Source organism: Chelonoidis abingdonii, chromosome 15 (assembly GCF_003597395.2).
Source record: "Chelonoidis abingdonii isolate Lonesome George chromosome 15, CheloAbing_2.0, whole genome shotgun sequence".
NCBI lineage: Eukaryota > Metazoa > Chordata > Testudines > Testudinidae > Chelonoidis > Chelonoidis abingdonii.
In genome coordinates, this window is record NC_133783.1 from 46,650,099 (window position 1) to 46,672,690 (window position 22,592).

Consider the following 22,592-nt stretch of genomic DNA (forward strand, 5'->3'; position numbering starts at 1 on the left):
CTGCCCAAGAGCCATCAGACAGCAAAACTTTGAATCATCAACAATCTAGCTAGGCTGGATGAAAATTAGTGACCTAGAAATTGGAAGTATTGCAGTACAAATCCCCTGAGCCTTTGATTCCCTGAACATGCTGTCTCAAATATCTAACATGTTAGATGAACCCATTTAAATACTTACTCCTACCTAATGACTCAAAACTGAATGTCATAGGATACAGGTACAAGTTTTTCTTTAACACCAGCTTGGACCACAAATTGAATATGAGTCAAGAATGCGATGAAGTTGCAAAAAAAGGCAAAAAAAAAAAAAAAAAGAAGCTATTTTTATGGGGTGTACTGACAGGTGTGATATACATAAGATGTGGAAGGTAATTTTTCTGCTCTACTTGGCACTGGTGAGGCTTCAGCTGGATTATTGTATCCAGTTTGGGCACCACATTTCAAGAAGGATAGGGATAAAGTCCAAAGGAGAGAAATAAAAATTATAAAAGATTTAGAAAACCTGATCTATGAGCAAAGGTTAAAAAATGGCCATTAGTCTTGAGGGGGAAAAAAAAAAAAAAAAAACAACTGAGGGGGAACCTGAGAAGTCTTCGAATATGTCAACGGCTTTTATAAACATGACGGTGATCAGTTATTCTCCATGTCCACTGAAAGCTTAATCTGTAGCAAGGGATATATGTTAGACATTAGGAAAAAAGATAGTTAAGTACTGGAATAGGTTACCAAGAGAGGTTGTGGAACCAGTCATTGGAGATTTTTAAGAACTGGTTAGACAAACACCTATCAAGGATGGTCTAGGTATACTTCTGTCATGCCTCAGCATGGAGGGAATGGACCTCTTTAGGTTCCTTCCAGCCCTACATTTCTGTGATTCCATTGCCTTCTACTAATGCTAACAGGAGTTAAACAAGCATCAAAAACAGAATATTGTAATTGGCGAAGGTGATATATATATCTAAGGCCAGCTGTGTCTGAGCATACCACACAGCTACCACATATCATGATCCCCATTTACTATTTGAGGGGGAAACTGAAATCTCCTATAAAAACACACACTTTTTAAAACAGCATTTATGCCTGTCCCAGCTTCTGACAGACTGGTCTGAGCACGGAGGATCAAGCAAAGAATTTCAGGTCTGGATAGAAGATTAATACTCATGAAGAATATTTTATTGCAAAGAAGATCATGAATAAAAGATCCCACAAGTCCTCATAGCTCTTCTTACAAAAGAGGGAATATCCAATATCCATTATCCATTAACAACAGTGAGATAACATGGGTGAAATAATATCTTTCACCGGACCAACTTCTGTTGGTGGGAGAAACAAGCTTTTGAGCTACACAGAGCTCTGCTTCTGGTATGGGAAAGGTACTCAGAGCATCACAGTTAAATAAAAGGTCGAACAGTTAGTTTAGCATAAGTAGTTAGCACATATTCTAAGGGGACATTCAAGGTGAAGTGGCCTGTTAACATCTCTGTAGTCACAGGACAAAAAGGGGAGTTAGTGAGTTATAGATTGTTGAAGTAAGCCATAAATTCAGTGTCTTTATTAAGGTCATGATTTTTAATGTCTAGCGAAGTTATTAATTTACTAATAAGAGTCAGATGCACAATTAAACCAATTAGAATCTTAGCTGGTTTAATTCTGTATCCAGCTACAAATATAGAAGTCTCCTTTCTGCTGCTCCTAATAAGAGCAAAGAAAAAGACAAAAAATGAAACAAACAAGCAGGGCTTTGGAGTGGAGCCCAGAGCTGGAGTGAGGAGCAGTTTCGGAGCAATGGAGCTGCAGGTTTTTGCCTGGAGCTGGAGAGGAACTGGAGCACAGCTCCAAAGCCCTGCAAACAAGAGGCACATACAACAAAAAATAGAGACTGAAAAGGAGACAGACAAGAGACATGAATAGATGGTAAGAAAGCAGAATTAACAGTGATGATCCTGAAACTGGAATCTCACAAAAATACAACCCCCACACAAAAAAGACAACCAAACAAAAACACTACCTTTTCCACAGAGAATTATCTGGGCTACTAGAGTATAAAGGTGGGCTACCAGAATTTGGTAGCCAACTATTTGATCAGTTTAACTATGTTACTTTACTTTTATATGGTGCCCAAAAGTGTGTTATTATACAGATCCTTAGGAAGACAGGTCCTTGACTGAAAGCCAAGTGCCTTTCCAGTAATAAAATGGGTGGGGGGAAGAGTATTTTTAGAATATGAATACAAGGGGGCGGGGAAAGACTATATACATAGGCCAGAGCTATATAGGACAGATTACAAGGGTTATGTTATTCCAGATTCCATAGATGCTTCCTCCAGAGCTACTGGAACTCAAACAACCATTTATCCTCTACTCCAGGGGTCTGCAGCCTTTCAGAAGCAGTGTGCCGAGTCTTCATTTATTCACTCTAATTTAAGGTTTCACGTGCTGGTAATACATTTTAATGTTTTTTAGAAGGTCTCTCTCTATAAGTCTATATATTATATAACTAAACTAGTGTTGTATTGTAAATCACAGGGTTTTCAAAATGTTAAGAAGCTTCATTTAAAATGAAATAAAATGTTGATCTTACGCTGCCGGCCCGCTCAGCCCGCTGCTGGTCTGGGTTCTGTTCACCTAGGCTGGCAGCGGGCTGAGCGGGCCTGCCGGCCGGGACCCAGCTGGCAAGGTCCGTCAGCCAGAACCCCAGACCAGCAATAGGCTGTGCGGGGCTGGCGCCAGGATCCAGAGGCTGGGGCAGAGGGCTGGAGTCAGGGCTGGGCTGGGTATGTGAGGGGGTGTAGTGTCAGGGCAGAGGGTGCTGTATGGGTGGGGGTGCCAGAGTCAGGGCTGGGGTTGCGGGTGGGGGGGGAAATGAAGGAGTCAAGTAGAGGGCTGGGTATGTATGGGGAGGTACAGGGCTCAGGGCAGAGGGCGTGGTGTATGTGTGGGGGGGAGGTCGGGGCTCAGGGGAGAGTGCTGGGTGACTGTCCCCTAAAAACTCTCAACCCGCTGCTCCTTGTCTCCTGACTACCCCTCCTGGGACCCCACCCCCTATCTAAGCCTACCTGTTCCTTGTCCCCAGACTGGACTCTACCTCCTACCTGTCCCAGACTGCCCAACCCTCATCCACACCCCATCCCCAGCCAGACCCCTGGGACTCCCATGCCTATCAACCACTCTCTGTCTCTGACAGGATCCCCAGAACTCCTGACCCATCCAATCCCCCCTACTCCCTGCCTGCCCACCCCTTTCCACACTCTGCCTCTTGACAGGAGCCCCGAACTCTCAACTCATCCAACCCCCCCAGCTCCTTGTCCCCTGACCACCCCCTCGAGAGACCCCCCCACCCTAACTTCCCCCCCAGGACCCTCCTTGCTCCCGGTCCCCTGACTGCCCTGACCCCTATTCACCCCCTGCCCCCTCACAAACCCCGGGACTCCCATGCCCTAACCACCACCCCAGGATCCCACTCCCCCATCCAACCCACCCTGCTCCCTGTCCCCTAACTGCCTCCAACCCTTATCCAACCCCTTCCCAGCCCTAGGCCCCTTACCATGAGGCTCCACACAGTGCTAGATACGCTGCTCCATGGAAGCACACAGCCCCACCCCTCCGGTTGAGCGGGGAGCATGTCTGCCTCCCCGCGGGAGCGCGCAGCCCCAACCCCCAGAGCGCTGCGCGTGGCGGCAGGGGTCCAGGGTAGGGGATAAGGTGGAGGAAGGGCCAGCAGCTTGCTGCACTTGGCCCCGCGTTCCAGCCCGGGAGCATGGACCCCACGGCTTGCCATGCCGGGAGAGTGGGGCCATTTGCCCACCCCGTGCGCACGACTATGCTTCTGCTCCCTGCCCCCGCTGGGGAAGTGGAGGGCAGAGGAGAGCGCACCGGGCTGGGCAGGATTTTTAGTGGCATGCTGGAGTCCCAGTAGGCTCCAGCATGCCATTAAAAATTGGCTCGCATGCCATCTTTGGCACGCGTGCCATAGGTTGCCAACCCCTGTTCTACTCACTCTTAAAATTCTGGAGGAACACAGTACAAAATAAAATAAAAATAGAGAAAGGGTAGAAGAAAATATAGTTGTTGTATATTCTTAATTAGCTTCAGTATATGCTACTAGATTCCACTGCACTGTTGTATATCTGAAGACAAACAAATTAGCACATGTAACATCACATAACTATTTTACATTAAAATTATTTGAAACTGTTTTTATAGCAACAATCAGGTTTATAAGACATTCATTACCTTCTAAACGATTACTGCTGCAAAACTAAACTCAATTCTACTGGCGTTTTAGAATTGCTGTTCTTTATTCAGGCATATTTCTCTTCATTTGAAGGTGCCAAAAACAAAGTATTAGCTAAGATATAACAAATACCTATCTTAACTTTTAATTAGGTTACAACAGTAACTTGCAGTAATTAGATTAAGACCTTGACAGTATACTTTACTGCCAGAAGAGCCTATGTTATTTATATCTATAAGAACAATAGGAGCCAGTGCTCTAGATTTTTTTTTAAGGACATACCTGATAAAATTTTATCACAGATAATCTTTAAAAATGATGGAAAAGCCAACCCTATTTAGTATCATGCTACATTACCATGTGGAAAGCATCCATTTAGGCATGACCTATTACTCCTGGTCTGTCTGCTAGCAGTTGGAAAAGGAATAAGGAAGAATGACAGCCTCCAAAATGATAGCGACAGATGTATCACCTCTACTTGCATAACAAAAATAATATGTTTTTGCATTAGTTAGATTTCCCTTTAAAAACATAGGTTGAATGATAAAAAACAGCCACAAAAACAAATCAACTTTTGTAGGGCTGGACTCTGTTCCCAATTAAATCAGTTAGAATTTCAGGATCTGAACCAGGCTCATAACAAAACGACACATACTTTAAATAATCCAGAAATTCTATTGACATTTTGGTCTAAGTGCCCTAACGTACATTTTTTAAGTACATCGCCACAAACTTAGCAGACTTCCATTAGAACATACCAATTTTTTTCTGGGACTTTTTCACGATTAAGATAAAAAGCTAATATCAAATGTCATTTGCTAAGTATGCAATCAATACCGTAAGCGCTAAATATTACTCTTTATTCTTACACTATTAATATCATATGCAGTATTTGTCAAATAGCTGAATTTGTTTTTTGAAAAATTAACTCACATGATGGTAGATATGCACTGTTGTTGTAGCCATGTCGGTCCCAGGATATTAGAGAGACAAGGTGGGTGAGGCAATATATTTTATTGACCAACTTCTGTTGGTGAGAGAGAGTTACGTCAACGCCAGGCAGCTGATGTCAATCTAACTATGCAAGTGTTCACACTAAAAGTTTGCTCCCACCATTGTAACTGCCCTGCTATGCCAGCTTAATAACTCCACTTCCATGAGAGGCAGAGAGTTAATGTTAATGTAGTTAGCTCAACACAGTGTCAGTGTAGATGCTGCATTGCTTACAGTGACTGCGATTGGCTTTCAGAAGCTGTTCCATGATGTACCCACTGACACGAGCTTTCCTGGTGAGAACGTGCACTGTCGACACAAGGCGCACAGTGCGGACACACCAAAGCGATTTAATTACTGCGGCAGCTGTATGCCGATATAACTTAGATCAACATAATTCTGTAGTGTACACATGCCCAGAGAGACAAGTTTTTGAGCTACACAGAACTCTTCTGGTCTGGGAATGGTACTCAATGTCATAGCTAAAGACAATATGGAACAGATAGTTAAATAGTTAGCACATATTCTAATAGGCCATTCAAGGTAACGTGGCCAATTAATGCCCTTGTAGTCATAGGACAAAAAGGAGGGGCTAGCGGGTTACAGATTGTTGTAATAAGCGATAAATCCAGTGTCTTCATTAAGACTGCAATTTTTAGCGTCTAGCAAAGTTATTAATTTAAGTTCTTAGGCTTGTCTTTTGAATGTGTTGTGCAGGTTTCCTTTAAGGATAAGGACTGAACAGCCAGATATAGAGTGATTGTTTTGTGAAAAGTTTTTGCCCACAGATGATATGGTGTTTTTGCTTCTTATTTTCTTGTGTGAGTTCATTCGAGAGCATAGTGATTGTCTGGTTTCAAAGTTGATATTGGGTCATTGAGTGCACTGAATGACGTACACCGCATATTGGGATAGGCATGTATAGGACCAATGGATCTAGAAAGGTACGTTAATCATTATAGCAGTGGAGATATGTCTGCAGGTTTTGCATCTGTTGTTCTGGCAGGGTCTGGCGCTGCTTTGATTTGGTGTGTCCTGATCTGTAGGGAGCTTGTCTCTGATGATACATGTGAAGAGGTTGTCGGGAGGTGGGGTGGGGGTGGTGTTGTTTTGAAGGTTGGAAGAAGGGGTTCAGGAAAGACTTCTTTCAGGATGAAATGGTACCTCAGAATATAGAATCATAGGACTGGAAGGAACCTCGAGAGGTCATCTCATGGCAGCACCAAGTATTATCTAGACCATTCCTCACAGATGTTTGTCTAATCTGCTCTTAAAAATCTCCAGTGATGGAGATTCCACAACCTCCCTAGGCAATTTATTCCAGTGCTTAACCACCTGACCCTTAGGAAGTTTTTCCTAACGTCCAACCTAAAGCTCCCTTGCTGAAATGTCCTATCCTCAGAGGTTAAGAAGAACAATTCTCTTCCCTCCTCCTTGTAACAACCTTTTATGTACTTGAAAACTGCTTGGTATCCTGTCAAAGAAAGCTATCAGGTTGGTTTGACAGGATTTGTTCTTGACAAATCCATGCTGTTCCTTATCACCTTATTGTCTTCTACATGTTTGCAAATTGAGTGCTTAATTATTTGCTCCATTATCTTTCCCGGTACAGAAGTTAAGGTGACTGGTCTGTAATTCCCCAGGTTGTCCTTATTTACCTTTTTATAGCTGGGAAAATATAGTGCCATTTTCCAGTCTTCTGGAATCTCTCTCGTCTTCCATGACTTTTCAAAGAAAATTGCTAATGGCTCAGATATCTCCTCAATCAGCTCCTTGCGTATTCCAGGATGCACTTCATCATGCCCTGGTGACTTGAAGACATCTAATTTGTCTAAGTAACTTGTTCTTTCCTTTTTTAGCCTCTGATCCTACCTCATTTTCACTGACATTCACTATGTTAGATGTCCAATCACCACCAACCTTCTTGGTGAAAACCAAAACAAAGAAGTCATGAAACACCTCTGCCATTACCACATTTTCTGTTATTATTTTCTCTCCCCCCGCCGCCCCTCGTTGAGTAACGGGCTGACTCTGTTCTTGGTCTTCCTCTTGCTTCTAATGTATTTGTAGAATATTCTCTTGTTACCCTTTATGTCTCTAGCTATTTTGATCTCTTTTTGTGCCTTGGCCTTTCTAATTGTGTCCCTAAATACTTATTTGTTTATATTCATCCTTTGCAATTTGGCCTAATTTCCACTTTTTGTAGGACTTTTTAAGCCAGGGTGGTCTCTTGCCATACTTCCTATCTTTCCTATGCAGTGGGATAGTTTGCTCTTGTGCCCCTTAATAATGTCTCTTTGAAAAACTGCCAATTGTCTTCAATTGTTTTTCCTCTTAGACTTGCTTCCCATGGGATCTTATCTACCAACTCCTTGAGTTAGCTAAAGTCTGCCTCTTGAAATCTATTGTTTTTATTTTGCTGTTCTCCCTCCTACCATTCCTTAGAATCATGAACTCCATCATTTCATGATCACTTTCACCCAAGTTGCCTTCCACTTTCAAATTCTCAACCAGTTCCTCCCTATTTGTCAAAAATCAAATCTAGAGCAGTCCTTCTTCCTGGAACAGCATCCCGTGGTCAAGGAAGCTGAGGCCCTCCTGATGACACCATCTTCGCAGCCAGGTGTTCACCACTAGGACGCATCTGTCTCTGCCTGGGCCTCTACCCTTGACCAGAAGGATCGAAGAGACCACCACCTGCGTTCCCAACTCCTTCACCTTTACTCCCAGAGCCCTGTAGTCACTTCTGATCTGCTGAGGGTGATACTTCACAGTATCATTAGTGCCCACATGGATGAATAGCATGGGGTAGTAGTCAGAGGGCTGCATGATCCTCGACAATCCCTCCATAACGTCTCGGATACGAGCCCCTGGCAGGTAGCATACCTCCTGGAACACCATGTCAGGGCAACAGATGAGTGCCTCAGAAGAGGGTCCCCAATCACTACTACCCTATGTTTCCTCCTGGGAGCGGTGGTTGCAATCCTCCCAGCCTTGGGGGTACATGGCTGGTCCTCCTCCCTCTTTGGGGGTAATTCCTCATCACTCATTGCCAGGACAGCATACCGGTTTTCCATCACCGCAGTGGGTGGATTGGGAGCAGGGGTGGAGCACAGCCTGCTGCCAGAAGCAACCAGCAGCCACTATCCTCCCTGTGACAGAGCCATATCCTCTCCCCTGGTGGTGTGACAGCAGTCCTCTGTAGCTGGATTGCTTCCTCAGCCTTGATGTCTCCATATGAATACTTTCAAGGAATTCCTCAGGGGCATGGGTGCTCCTCAGCCTAACCACCTCCTCCTGTAGCTTGCCCACCTGCTTCCTGAGAGATTCCACCAGCAGGCATCTTTCACACTTGATGCGCTAACTACTTATGGTCAATTATCTGTTTGATCTTGTATTTAGCTGTGACACACTCTGAGTACCTTTCCCAGACCTGAAGATGATCTCTATGTAGCTTGAAAGCTTGTCTCTCTCACCAACAGAAGTTGGTCCTATAAAAGATATTATCTTACCCACTTTGTCTCTCTAATGATGAAGATGACATTTTAGATATATTTGAAAATTAATAAATTAATCATTGGAGATTAACTACTGTTTGATGTTCTCAAAATAGACTATTACAATGAAAACAGTATTGCTTTTAATAATGCAAAATTCTATGTATAATCAGTATAATGTATAGTCCTATACCAGTGGTTTGAGCATTGGCCTGCTAAACCCAGGGTTGTGAGTTCAATCCTTGAGAGGGCCCATTTGAGGATTGGTCCTGCTTTGAGCAGGGGGTTGGACTAGATGATCTCCTGAGGTCCCTTCCAACCTTAATAATCTATGATTTCATCTTATATAAAAGAAGAGTGACATCTAGTGGCAACACAGATTCTCTTCATAAGGTATTTTTTTAATTTTCTATTACGAGACTCTTTCTTATAATATCTTAAAGGTTTCAATCCAAATTCAAACTACAGAATTATCACATTAAATATTAAACAATGTTACTCACCTGTGCAGCAATTCCTATTCTGCCCACATTTAGTATTCCAATTGCATACTTATAGCCTTCTCCAAGCTGTCCCAGGATATTAGTCTTAGGAACCTAAAGAATAAAACCACTCAATTATTCTTCTTTTCTGTTCTGTAACTGCTAGTACCGCTCATAGCTGAATCAGTGTACATGTTTTATTTAACATGTCTCATAACTAAAAGCAGCAATATAAAAAGGGTACCTGATTCCCAACACACACAGGACTATAAGGACAACAGACAAAATTATTCAGACCATTAATGAAAACTTGTATCATTGAGATGCCAAGTGAGTAATCCAGGTCCCTTAAGTCCTGATTTTCAGGTATGCTGGGCAGCCACAGCTACCCCCAAAAATTCAGCATCTGTGAAAATCAAGTCCTTAACAAGTCTTCTTTCCTAATCCTGTATCATACTCAAGAAGTATGCAAGTTACACTTAACAAGGTTACTAAATTTCTGCCGAAACCTCTAGGACACTTACTGTACCTTAACATTTTCAAACGTTACTGGGCACGTAGAAGTCGCTCTGATTCCCAGTTTATCTTCCTTTTTCCCTACATGTAGGCCTTCTGTGCCACGATCTACTATGAAGCATGTTATTCCCTTGTATCCCTAAGCAGTGGATAAAAAACAAAGAACTGACTTTCAAAATAAAACCAAATGGGCTTTGAATATTTGATTTCTATATTACAATGTAAACCTGTTAAATACTATATTAATATACAAAATGTAGAACCATCATCTATTTTATTTTCCCCAGCTATATCTTTTGGAATTGCAATAATTTAACAAAGGTCAAGTCATCCCTTTCTGTAGAAAAAATAACAGAGAAAAGCACATTTAGAACAGTCTGAGTGGCTCTCTTAGCCATATCAACCATATGGTGAGGACGAAAGCTTCAAATAAAGGGGGAAGGATAGGGTCTGTAATACCTATATAGAATGCAAAGCAGTTGCAAATTCTGGCCCAATCCTGCAGGGCTCATGCAACTGAAGTTCCTCCTCTGTGCTCCTTTGAGCTCACTTTACCCGACAGCAAATCCCATTTTTGCGCTGTGCTCCCACTGGCTCTCCTACTGAAGCCATTAACTCTACTCTGTGAGGTGGAAGAATTAGCATTGCTCTCTGAAGCATCACACCATCTTATTATGTAAATCTGTGGCCTTTCCCATGAAATCATGCTATTCAGAGTGGCTGTTTCCTGTGCTTCACCCCATTTCCAGAAACCAGAACCCAATTTCAACAGAGCCCCAAAGGCTTAACCCTTTGAAGTACCATCAATTTCCATTGATATCAGAGGGACCAGGGCAGTTTAGCACCTTCACAAGCGTTAACAGTATGGCATTCATGTGGTGAGGCTGCAGACAGTTATTATGTATATAACAGATGGGGATGTACATGGCGTTAGGTACCATTCTCTTGCCCATTTCCACATACAATTTTCTCCTTTGATGCTGTAAAATAGAGTCTTACTCCTGGGGAAATTCTGTGCCATTGCGTATATGCAGAATTCATGTCCAGTGCAAAAAAATTTTTTCTGCGCAGAAAATACATTCTGCCCAAGAAGTCCTGCAGTTCCACCTTTTGCCCAGCAGAAACAACTGTGATGCCAGAACATACAGCAGCGGCTTACCAGCAGTAACACCCTGCAGCCTGCTGCGTTCATCACAGCACCCTGCCTGCGGAGCCAGGTTTGGAGGCATGGGCAGAGGACAGACAGAGTGGGGCACACAGGGAGCCTGCTCTGGGGTCATGGACTGGGGTTTAGAAGGGCTAGTGGGGGGGGGGGAGACTAGGGCGGGGGCTCAGGAGCTAGTGGGGTGACAGCATTGAGCTGGGGCTGAATGGGAAGAGGTGCAGGGCTACAAGGGCATGGGGGTAAAGTGCCTGACTGAATGGGAGAGGCTAGGGGTAAGTCAGGGCCTGCAGGGTGGAGGCTCCCCAACTCCCCATTCCTCCCCCGAAAAACTGTTCCATACTTCTGCCACCCACATCCAACAATCCTCCAGGTTCACTCCCAAGCTCCTTCCCTCTCCCTCAGCTCCTCCATTAGCCTTAACTCCCCCAAGACTTTACACTACTTCTGAGGGATGCAGGAAATACGTTTCTGTATTATAGTTTAAATTAATTACTCAAAGTTCTGTATTAATTTGCCTAGTAAGGAATCTATCTGTCAAAAAAAAAATTCTAAATTTTTTTTGTCTATATTATTACAGATATATTTGCTGACAGTTATTTTGAAATAAATTACCAAAATAATTGAAAGTGGTGTGATTATATTGTGTTATTTTGACACATATAATATGCAGAATTTTAAAATATCATGTACAGAATGTTTAATTTTTTGGTGCACAGTTCCCCCAAGACTAAATAGTGGGGAGCATCTAGTCGAATAGTAACTTGAAGTCTAAGTTAATAAATATATTCTTCCATAATGGTTTAATGTTTACTTGTTTATGTTAATTTAAAAATGTAAATAATTTAAAGGTTTCTTTCACAGAAACATGATTAAAAATAGCTGTTGTCTACTGTCACATAATGCTTATTTAATATTAATCACAATGATCAAAAATTAATATTCACCAAGACTGTAAAAGAAAAAAAATATGTAACGAGGTTCTTGAGTCTTTTCAGTGTTCATTTGTAAATGGCATTCCTGCAACATCATTGAAAGATACTTCCCAGTTTCTATAGTTATTTTCTATTTCATACTATGTAACACTGCTTAATTTGTTCCATTCTCCAATCCCTGGGTTTCGTTTACATGTTTTTCATACTGATAAAATCCACTACAAAAAGTCTGAAGTATTGAATTTGATAATTTATCAATTTATTATTATTGATGGCTCTTACTAGGACATCTGGTATTTTATGCCATTTCTAAATCTGGTTAAACATGTATTTCCTACCACAGAAGTTACCTTAAATACTTGAACCCAACATAATCAGAGTTACCTAGAAAACAAAAAAAGTTAATATGCCTTTTTTAGTATTATACCTAAAGCATCGAGGTGAGTCACAAGACTTATTATACGTGAAGATGGTAGTAGTGCCAATAATTAAGGTTTTCAGACACATCCCATTAGAAGACCTTCTTTTCAATTGCTTATAACAGCTTTGCCAAACTTTAACTGTTCAGGCTAAAATTTTCCATGCCGGCTGTTAAGCTCAGGGGGGAGGAGAAAGCAGTGGAATTTCAGAAAACATGTTTCAGTGATTTTCAAGATTAGGAAAAATATATTTCCCCCCTTCATTGAGAATCTCTGAAGCCTCCAGGCTCTGGTGCAGGGATTTCAAATTTAGCATGGCAGTAGCTTTTCTTGTCCCCATGAAAATCTGCCTAAATTATAAGCTTTTGAAAGATCTCAGTTCACACATGATCAGTATAGATGTGTTAGTTTGGCACCTAAATTCTCTAAAGATTCCACCCCCACTGAGGATGCTTCATTCCCAGATTGTACTTGCTCCTCCCATCTGCCAGATGCTGCTGTGACAGTGGACACAGAGAAGGAGAGCAGGAAAAACATCTCTTTTGTGCTCTCAGTGCTTGCCCTGCTGCGGCCCAGGCAGTGTGGAGATGAAGAAATCAGCCTGGCTGGAATGCAGTAGAATGAGAAATCAGGCTCGAAGTGGAGGTGAAGGGGAAGGCTGGGAGTGAAAAATAATGGGACTGTTTAGCAAAGAGACCGGGATCAGTGGGAAACAGACTGAGACTGCACTAAGAGCCTGGGAAGACTGGAGCAGAGAGGCATTGTGGGGACTGAGACGGTAAAGAGCCTAGGAGAGAGTGATGGGAGAGACTGGAAGGTGGAGGGAAGACTCGGACTTAGACAAGGAGACCAGAGGGAAAAGATTTAGATTTCATTTCTTTCTTTATCCCACACACATCCTCAGGTACATAGAGCATCCACCCAGTTTCCACCATTTATTTAGATCTTGTGCTGCTCTGTTCAGGCTTCTGAGTCATGTTCATGGATTTAGCTTCTTTATTGCTCTGCATCATGTTTCTCTAGGTCACCCTTTTTTCCCTCTTCCCAGGTGGTGTCCACGTTATCGTTTGACGTGGAAGTCATGGTGGTGGTATCATTAATAGAGTGTCCTAAATATGTCCATCACTGTCTTCTTACCATGTACTTACCAAGTACTTTATATCTCTTTTGACTGTAAAGGGTTAACAAGTTCAGTAAGCCTGGCTGTCACCTGACCAGAGGACCAATCAGGGGACAGGATACTTTCAAATCTTGAGGAAGTTTTTGTGTGTGCTGTTAGTTTTTGGTTGTTCTCTCTGGGTGCTGAGAGGGACCAGACGTGCAACCAGGTTTCTCTCCAATCTCCCTGATACAGCCTCTTATAAGTTCAGAATAGTAAGTACTAGATAGATAAGGCAAGTTAGGTTTATGTTTGTTTTCTTTATTTGCAAATGTGTATTTGGCTGGGAGGAGTTCAAATGTGTATTTGGCTGGAAGGATTTTAATTTGTACTTGTATACTTAGGCTGGGAGGGTATTCCCAGTGTCTATAGCTGAAAGACCCTGTATCTATTCCATTTTAATTTACAAAGATAATTTTTACTGTGTTTCTTTCTTTAATTAAAAGTTTCTTGTTTAAGAACCTGATTGTTTTTTTATTCTGGTGAGAGCCCAGAGGACTGGGTCTGGATTCACACCAGGGAATTGGTGGGAGAAAGGAGGGAAGGGGGAGAGAAAGATTAATTTCTCTCTGTGTTAGGATTACTTTCTCTCTCAGGAAGAGTCTGGGAGGGGGAAAGAGAAAGAGGGGGAAGGTGAATTTTCCTCTCTGTTTAAAGATTCAAGGAGTATCATAGTACAAGAATCACAGTAATCTTCCAGGGTAACCCAGGGAGGGGAAGCCTGGGAGAGGCAACGGTGGGGGAAAGGGTTTACTTTCCTTGTGGTAAGATCCAGAGAGTCTGGGTTTTGGGGGGGACCAGAGTGTACCAGGCACTGGAATTCCTGGTTGGTGGCAGCGCTACAGGGTCTAAGCTGGTAATTAAGCTTAGAAGAATTCATGCTGGTACCCCATCTTTTGGACACTAAGGTTCAGAGTGGGGAATTACACCACGACAATCTTCCACAGGCATTTACTTTGGAATGAGCTGATCTTACAATTTCTGTTACAGATTTCCATGACTCTGGTCCATAGAGGAGGACAGACATGATACCAGTGTTAAAAATTCATATTTTTGTATGAGTGCCAATCATACTACTATTTCAAATCTTTTCAAGTTCGTGCAGCTGTTTGCTGTTTTTGATATTTGTTGCTTGACATGTAGCATGGTGTCACTATCACTGCACATCTGACTCCTTAAACAAGTAAAATTACTTCTTCCTAGTGTTTCTAAGTCTAGTCTAATGGTTGCTTTTGCACCCCCATAGCCATATATGTTGTCCTCCCCTTGTTTATCAACAAACCAATGTTGTTTTGCTGTGTCGGCCAAAAGCTAGATTTTTTTTTCTATTAAATGAGGTGTCAAACTAAGCAGGACAATGCCATCTGCAAAAACAAGCTCACTCAACTGTGCTTTATCCACTTGATTGGCTAGGCAAAAAGACTGGAATTGGGTTAGGAGCCTGGGGAGCGGCATGGAGACTGGGATTGATTAGGCAAGGAAACAGACTGGGACAAGCAGCCTGCAGAAAGGCAGAGACTGGTATATGGAGTTGGAAGCGGGGAGAGACAGGACTATCAGAGAGACAGTCTATCTGGAGGGGTCAAAGGCAGAATGCATCAAGTCTTGTGGATACAGAAAGAGGGACAGAAGAGTCTGATCACTTAGAGCATACACCCAAGATAACTTAGAAATGAACCTGAAATTCCTCTGCTGTCAGCGACTATTTGTGAAACACAATGGCAAAGTGCTTCTCTCATCCGCCTCTAATGGCTAGTCCCCATAAAGGATGACAAGCTATGACTGCTATCAGTTACCAGTTAGCTCAAGCAGGTCTATGCAGAGGATCTGAAGGTTCTAACCCTGTGGACGACACACACAGAGGTCAGTATAATTCCATATGAGGGAATTTCTATTTTTCAGTTTGCAACCTTGATGTATTTTGTGTGTATAATTTCCTAGTTTTTTTTTTTTAACAAGCAATCAAAAGTTAGGATAAACCCAAATTAAGATTGCCCGTTAATATTATTTTTTCTACAGCACACACCTAACTTTTTCAGTATGCAGAATGGACTTGACATGGGATAAATCAGGACTGTGCAGTGAAAGAGAGTGGTCTGTAGGATACCTGCTTCATTTGTTGCAGAAGCTGGAAGGTGTGTAGTGAATGCAGGGAGTTGCAAGAAGAGAAAGTGTGGTCTCACAGTTAAGGCAGCTGACCGCTATCCTAGAGAACTGGTTTCTAACCCTGCTTCTATCACAGAGTTTCTATATGATGCAAGGAAAATCACAACCTAAACTTTTCACAAATGTCCACTAAATTGTGTGTTCCTCATTTTATGAATGTCAAAATAACACCTCCAGAGATGAGCACTCACAGCTGCTACTGATATTAATGGAAACTGTGTTTTGAACATTTAAAGGGCTATATAAAATACCAAGTATTCTGAAAAAAATCAGGTCCTATGTGACTCAAATTGGGGCACCCAAAATTAGTGGACACTTTTGACCTTAATCACTCTGGGCTTCAGTTCCCCCATCTATAAAATGGGGGTAACATTACTACCTCACAGCACAGTGGAATTGGGAAAATAAATTAGTTAACATTAGTGAAGCACTCAGTTGCTACAGTATCACAGAAAAGTCCAAGAGGAAATTAATTTTGTATTCAGATCAGAGTTTTAAAAGTATGCAGTAAATAAGGCATGTGGTAATATACATGGATTGCATGAGCAACCTTAATCCTGGAATTTGCTAAATTTTGGCTACTTCACTTTGCAACCTTAATATTCTCTTAGCATAATTTCTGGTTGCAATATTTATAAGCTTTGTGTAAAATACAGGCTACATGATATTTCAGTGTATAATTCTTTATTGGACTATTCTCACATAGCACATATGTAATTCCCATTTACAGGAATGGCAGGAGGATGAGCAGATTCCACGTTTAGCTGAAATTATATTTAGTGTTCGTGCGAGACTTATCCCACTCATTAACTATTGCACTTCAGTTTATAGTTTAAAATTGTCCGTTTGTTTCCCTGAATTAATAACTTGCCTCTAAATTTCAGTGTTCACAAGGGAGATTAAAAATAGACTTAGATGAACTTCAGTGTATCTAATATTATGGAACTTTTTCTTAATTTAAGTTGTCTAAGAAAGAAAAAGAAAAAGAAAGATCGATAGATCGATCTGGACTGGAAATGACATGATTTTCAACTAAAAAGTCAGCTCTTCACTGATGGAACTGAAAAACCCTTTTGATCAGTTGAAACTTAAACTTAAATAATAATGTTTTATAAATATTTTCAAGTTAGGCTTTTTTTTTTTTTAAACGGGACACCAAGAAACAATTCTAATAAATAAACAAAACACCATTGCTAATTATTAAGTTCTGCAGCTGCTCAGTTTTCACCTTTCAATTGCACCATCATTTTTAGTTAACTGGTGGAAAAGTTTTTACATTTTTAACTATGCAGTTTAGGACTTTTTGTCTTTACCTTACTTATACCTAAACTAATAAATGAAAAAACATGGCATGTCTCTTTTCAAATGTGCTTTGGCACATGGGCGTGTTTTAATATTGTACTAACTTTTCCTTTCCATTGCATATAGGCCTAGTTCTACTGCACTTTTAATCACAGTATCCTGCCAATATCAAAACATTAAAAGATACAACAGAAGTGTCATTAAGATTCAGAATGTCTATTCTTTGATGACACAAGATATGTCAATATTTGCTGGGTCCCTCACTTGGGCACTTGTTTTCCCAGGTGTGTGAAGAAATTTGTTAAAATACTCATCAGGTTCTCCATTTTTGACATATAGATGATTCAGGGAAAACATGACTAATTTTTAAAAATTAGTTTTTAGTGGGAGCAAGATGCAAAGAATTTACACCACATTACATCAGTATCATATTATCAACAGCCACAGGAAATAGCCATAACTGTTCCTTAGCAACTTACCAAAGAAGGATTTGCATTTGCCATCACGAAAAATACTCCTGCCTGTTCTGCAAAGCTTATCCACATCTTTGAGCCATTGATAACATAATAGTCTTCCTTCTTATCAGCACGAGTCTTCAAAGAAAATGCATCACTGCCAGATCCAACCTCTGAAAGGCAGAAACTGCCCGTCTATCAATTGAAGGGAAAACTACATGAAAGGTTTTATTTAAAATATATGCGCTGCATGCAACATTAATATAAGACTTGAAAGGAAAATAAGTATAAAGTTGTTAAATATTTCAACCATTCTTAACCTATATATTGTGGGTAGTATCAGTTAGGTTTATAAGTGTGAAGACAGCATTGTCTGGAAGTTAGCGCTAGGGAGAACTAAGTCATGACTTCTTCAACATCTTCCCTGCTCTCCCAAACTTAATCATGGTGTAACCATTCTGTGCCTCAGTTAGCCAACCAGTAGTCTGGGCCTAATACTTCATATACTTCCTTCCTACCTCATAAGGTTTTGTGAGGATTAATATTGGTACAGTACTGATCCTTGGATAAAAGCATGTCCTCTGGAATGGTGGCCGAAGCATGAAGGGGCACATGAATGTTTAGCCTATCTGGCACGTAAATACCTTGCAACACTGGCTACAAAAGTGCCATGCGAACGCCTGCTCTCACTTTCAGGTGACATTGTAACTAAGAAGCAGTCAGCAGTATCTCCCGGATATGTAAACAAATTTGTCTGTCTTAGCAAGTGGCTGAACAAGAAGTAGGACTGAGTAGACTTGTAGGCTCTAAAGTTTTACAGTGTTTTGTTTTTGAGTGCAGCTATATAGCAACAACAAAATCTACATTTGTAAGTTACACTTTCACAATAAAGAGAATGCACTACAGCTCTTGTATGAAGTGAATTGAAAAATACTATTTCTTTGGTTTATCATTTTTACTTTGCAAATATTTGTAATAAAAATACTATAAAGTGAGCACTGTACACTTTGTACTCTGTGCTGTAACAGAAATCAATATATCTGAAAATGTAGAAAAACACCCAAAAATATTTAATGAATTTCAATTGGTATTCTATTGTTTAACAGTGCTATTAACCATGATTAATTTTTTAATCGCTGTTAACTTTTTTTAGTTAATCGGTGAGTTAACTGCGATTAATCAACAGCCCTAGCACTAAGTAACTGTATTTCAGGGTATGACCTACCAAGCTGTTTTAGTGGTTCTGCAGGAATGCCGTGTTCTGCCAAAAATAAAAAAAGCCCAGTGTGGGGCAACTGTTCTGGGACATCAGTTAAGGAGACAGCACAGATTACAGACTGATACCAGTTTCTGTAACTCATGCTGAGTAGTTCTTTACAATTTGTCCTGCTGAAATCTACAGGTAACAGAGTAAGATACTAAATGCAAGTGCAGATTATAGAATCTAGGTCCTAAGCACTAAAACATTTATGAAATACTGTAAAAGACTTACATATACCTGAAAAAGTCTAATATTCTAAATAGTTTTTTTCTAACAAACAAGTGGAAAAATCTCAAATTTCTGCCTGATGTCTTGATATTAGAATACTGTCAAACTGACCTCGATGTGTTGCCACAACCCAATTTTACATGAGCTGTGCTTAGATTTAATTTTGGTACTCCTGACTTGCAGCAACAACATGGGTATGCACAACAACTCACTACATTCGCAAAGACACTTATCTGGGCTCCTACTATTCTATAGCACTACAGTATTGCTTTCTGCATATTACAGTGTATTACAGGGATACATATCTCATAAGTCCACTGCTTTTAAGTTCTTCTCCACAGCAAGTCAAGATTCTTATCAAACTCTGTTTAGGAGTCCTAATAAAAAATATATTTAGAAGTATTCATGAGGATTCCATATAAAACAACCTTTTTTGCTCTGCTGATGCTAGTGTATACATAATAATCATTCCTTTCCCCCAGCCAATACACCAGTGGCAAACACTGTGCCTCTTTTTTTTTTTTTTAAACTTCTTTATTGTTAAGTTCACATTAAGGAAGAGTACAAATTGCTGAAAGACAGATGGCAGCCTAATGAATATAGTGAAAAGCTCCTGGAAAAGTTTGGTGTAGGAGAAACTACTGAACATGCAATCCTCTATTTTTTTTACATATCTGTAACCCAAATTGAAGCCCATGGGAGTAGTGTTCATAGGCACTGCAGAATCAGCCCCAAATTACTGAAAAACGTGCAACAGACTTTTCATTTTTCCCTTTCACCCCCCAGATGAAGGGGATATATCTGTGGACATGGAATGACAGATTTCAGTTCTCAAATAGCATTCCAGTGTTTGCATATGAAGATATTGCCTTAGAATGCAATGCATAATTTAAATTCCCTAAAGGGACACTAACATTATGAAATCATATAAAATTTTATGTAATTTAGTAAAGGACATACTTAACTCACCAAATCTTTAGCCAGTCTGGGCAAATAAGTTCTCTTTTGTTCTTCTGTTCCATATGTAATAAACAATTTATTAGTAATAGTATTCTGGAGTTCACACAGAAGAGCTACAGCTGGGTCAACTTTGGCTAATTCCTCTACCACCAGTACGGTAGAAAAAAATGAAGATCCAGTTCCTCCATACTCTGGTCCAAGCTCAATGCTCAATAGCTAAAAGGAAGAGAATGTAAATACAACTGTTCTGGAGAGATTATAACAGACAGTAATTTAGGCTGACAAGATTTTTGAATATTTTCACTACTGGAAAAAAAATTACTTTCAGGTAATAAGCAATTAAAATACTTTTGTGCAAATCAGAGAATGTAAAATCTCTTCAGATGCCTCTGCAATGCCTATAATAAATTAACAAGCTGATAATCACTGCATAGGGGTCAAGATAAGGTTATTGACTCATACAAAAAAACAAATTACAGAGCTATCAACACACATGCGATTTATCACCATGACCACTCTGATCTTGTTTTGTTAAAATTTAAATGTCAGAATGAAACACAACATTTAAACTTTTCTAACTGTAATTTCTCACTAAACATCAATTTAGGGTTGAAAATAGAAGACTAACATCCATTCAAACTACTTAATCTAAAAGAAAAAAAAGGTGCACAACTGGCAGTAACATTTAATAATAATGTAATCCTTGAATTAAAATAATAAAATATGCAGACCCCTTGTTCAAAGAGTCCTTGCAGTACAGAGGCATCCATTTCCGCATTTGCATCCATTGTTTTTACCAAAGGTGCAATTCGGTCTTGAGCAAATTTTTTCACTATAATGAAGAAAAAGAAAGGACGTAAGTATTCTAGACAATTTTTTAAATAATAACTGAGTTGGCGATTTAGTATTTGTAGCAAGGTATACGTAACCCAATGCAGGGAGATCCCAAAGATATGCAACACCCTAACCCAGTGGTGTCCCAGGAAGGAAGATCAAGTGTTCCAGAGAGCAATATGGGTGTTTTGTGTTAATTCCCACCAAGAGGTTTAATAGTTTTAGCTAGATGCAAGTCCCTGTGCTGATGTAAGTGGGCACTACCTATTTATTGCTCAGACCTTTTTTAAATTTCTGAGAGTTCTCATGCGAGAGCACTTTGCTGACCAGAAGTCAGGTCAGAAACCCCTGGAGACGTAAGAGCTCTCCTGTTTAGTTTGTCTGCTATTCATATTAGGGTTTGTTTTGTTTGTTTGTTTTTAAAAAGAGTTTACAGACTTAAAAATGATTTCAGTGAATGTGGCCAGATACTTTGCTGGTGTGTATTATTTTGGTTGAACAATAATCCTGTAAATGATAAACTGGAAGAAGTTTTTTTGCTTAATCTGGTTCTTCTATTGACTCTTTCTAGCTGATCAGGCCGTGGCCCAGTTACAACTACTCTGAACCAATTCCTAGTGGATAGTTATCCATATCACAACTTGGGGGCAACTTTTGCTCTGCCCACAAGCCCCCATCAATCACTGCCCTTATTTCTGTCCCCCTTTGAAAACAAGCCCCAATGACTCCATAATGATCCCTGCACTGCTCTGCCTAGTCCTCAATCTGTGAGGCCACTGCTTAGCCCTGCCATTCCATAGAAAGAGGGGCTGTCAAGGGAAAATCAGGTTGTTCTGGACAGAGAGATTGGGGAATGAGATGATCATGGACAGTTAAGGGACTAACATGCATTCAGTGCCCTCTGGGGCCAAGGAAACTATTTCCAAGGAGCCAGTGGCAGTGGAGAGGAAAAACTGGGATTTGGAACAAGAGGGTAATGAGAAATCATTTTAGAATCACCCCAAAAAACAAACCAAACAAACAAATACCAAGCCCCACTGCCCAAAAACTTAATGTAAAGTTCAGATTGCCCAGTGGTGCCTTGTGACTTTCCAGGATGTTGAGTTCACTATGCTCAGTCCTCCGAAAATTATGAAATATAGAGTCAAGGTACAAATAATCTCTGCAATGCAACTTGAACGCTGCCCTCTGCGTGATGCCCCAACACACTAAACACAACACATAATAGTTATCTTGTTCCTTGATAATCATAACAAGCCATGAAGTTTAAGAATGAATTTGGTGACTCAGACTCTTACCCAGGGTGGGCAAACTTTTTGGCCTGAGGGCCGCATCGGGTTTCAGAAATTGTAGGGAGGGCCAGTTAGAGGATGGGTCATGACCCAGCCCGCCTGCCCCTGGGATTCCTGCCCCATCCAACAACCCTTGTTCCCTGACAGCCCCCGGAACCCCATCCAACCCCCACACTCATTCCTGACTCTCCCCCCACCCCCCGGGGACCCCCTCCCCCTTCCAACCATCCCTTCTCCCTGTCCCCTAATTACCCAGGAACCCCGGCCCCTGACTGCCCCCCCCATCCAACCCCCGCTCCTTTCTGCCACCTGGGATCCCTGCCCCCATTCAACCCCCATACCCTGCCCCCTATCCACACCCCCGCCCCCTGACCACTCCCCTGCTCTCTATCCAATCTCTCCCCCCCCGCTCCCTGCCCCACTTACCGCATTGCCTGGAGCACTGGTGGCTGGCAGCACAACAGCTGCGCTGCCCAGCTGGAGCCAGCAACACAGTCACCACCGCTCAGCACAGAGCAGTGGCGGCGGAGCGAGCTGAGGCTGTACGAGAGGGGGAACAGTAGGGGAGGAGACAGGGGTAGCCTCCCAGGGCAGGAGCTCAAGGGCTGGGCCGGAGAGTCCTGCAGGCCGTAGTTTGCCCACCTCTGCTCTTACAGGATCCTTTGTAAGGGCTTGATGTAAGATATCAAATCTGAAGAG

The 22,592-nt window shown here is 41.3% G+C and overlaps 1 protein-coding gene across 1 annotated transcript in view; it reads right to left on the minus strand.

The window, feature by feature from the left end:
* Nucleotides 1-22,592, minus strand: part of ACADSB (acyl-CoA dehydrogenase short/branched chain) — a 34,543-nt gene that overhangs the window by 7,997 nt on the left and 3,954 nt on the right. Inside the window, exons 3-7 of the mRNA XM_032796494.2 lie at nucleotides 20,499-20,599; nucleotides 19,777-19,983; nucleotides 17,343-17,513; nucleotides 9,734-9,859; nucleotides 9,226-9,318 (exon numbers count right to left, since the gene is read on the minus strand). Of these exons, the coding sequence (XP_032652385.1) occupies nucleotides 9,226-9,318; nucleotides 9,734-9,859; nucleotides 17,343-17,513; nucleotides 19,777-19,983; nucleotides 20,499-20,599 (698 nt within the window). The remainder of the gene's footprint in view (nucleotides 1-9,225; nucleotides 9,319-9,733; nucleotides 9,860-17,342; nucleotides 17,514-19,776; nucleotides 19,984-20,498; nucleotides 20,600-22,592) is intronic.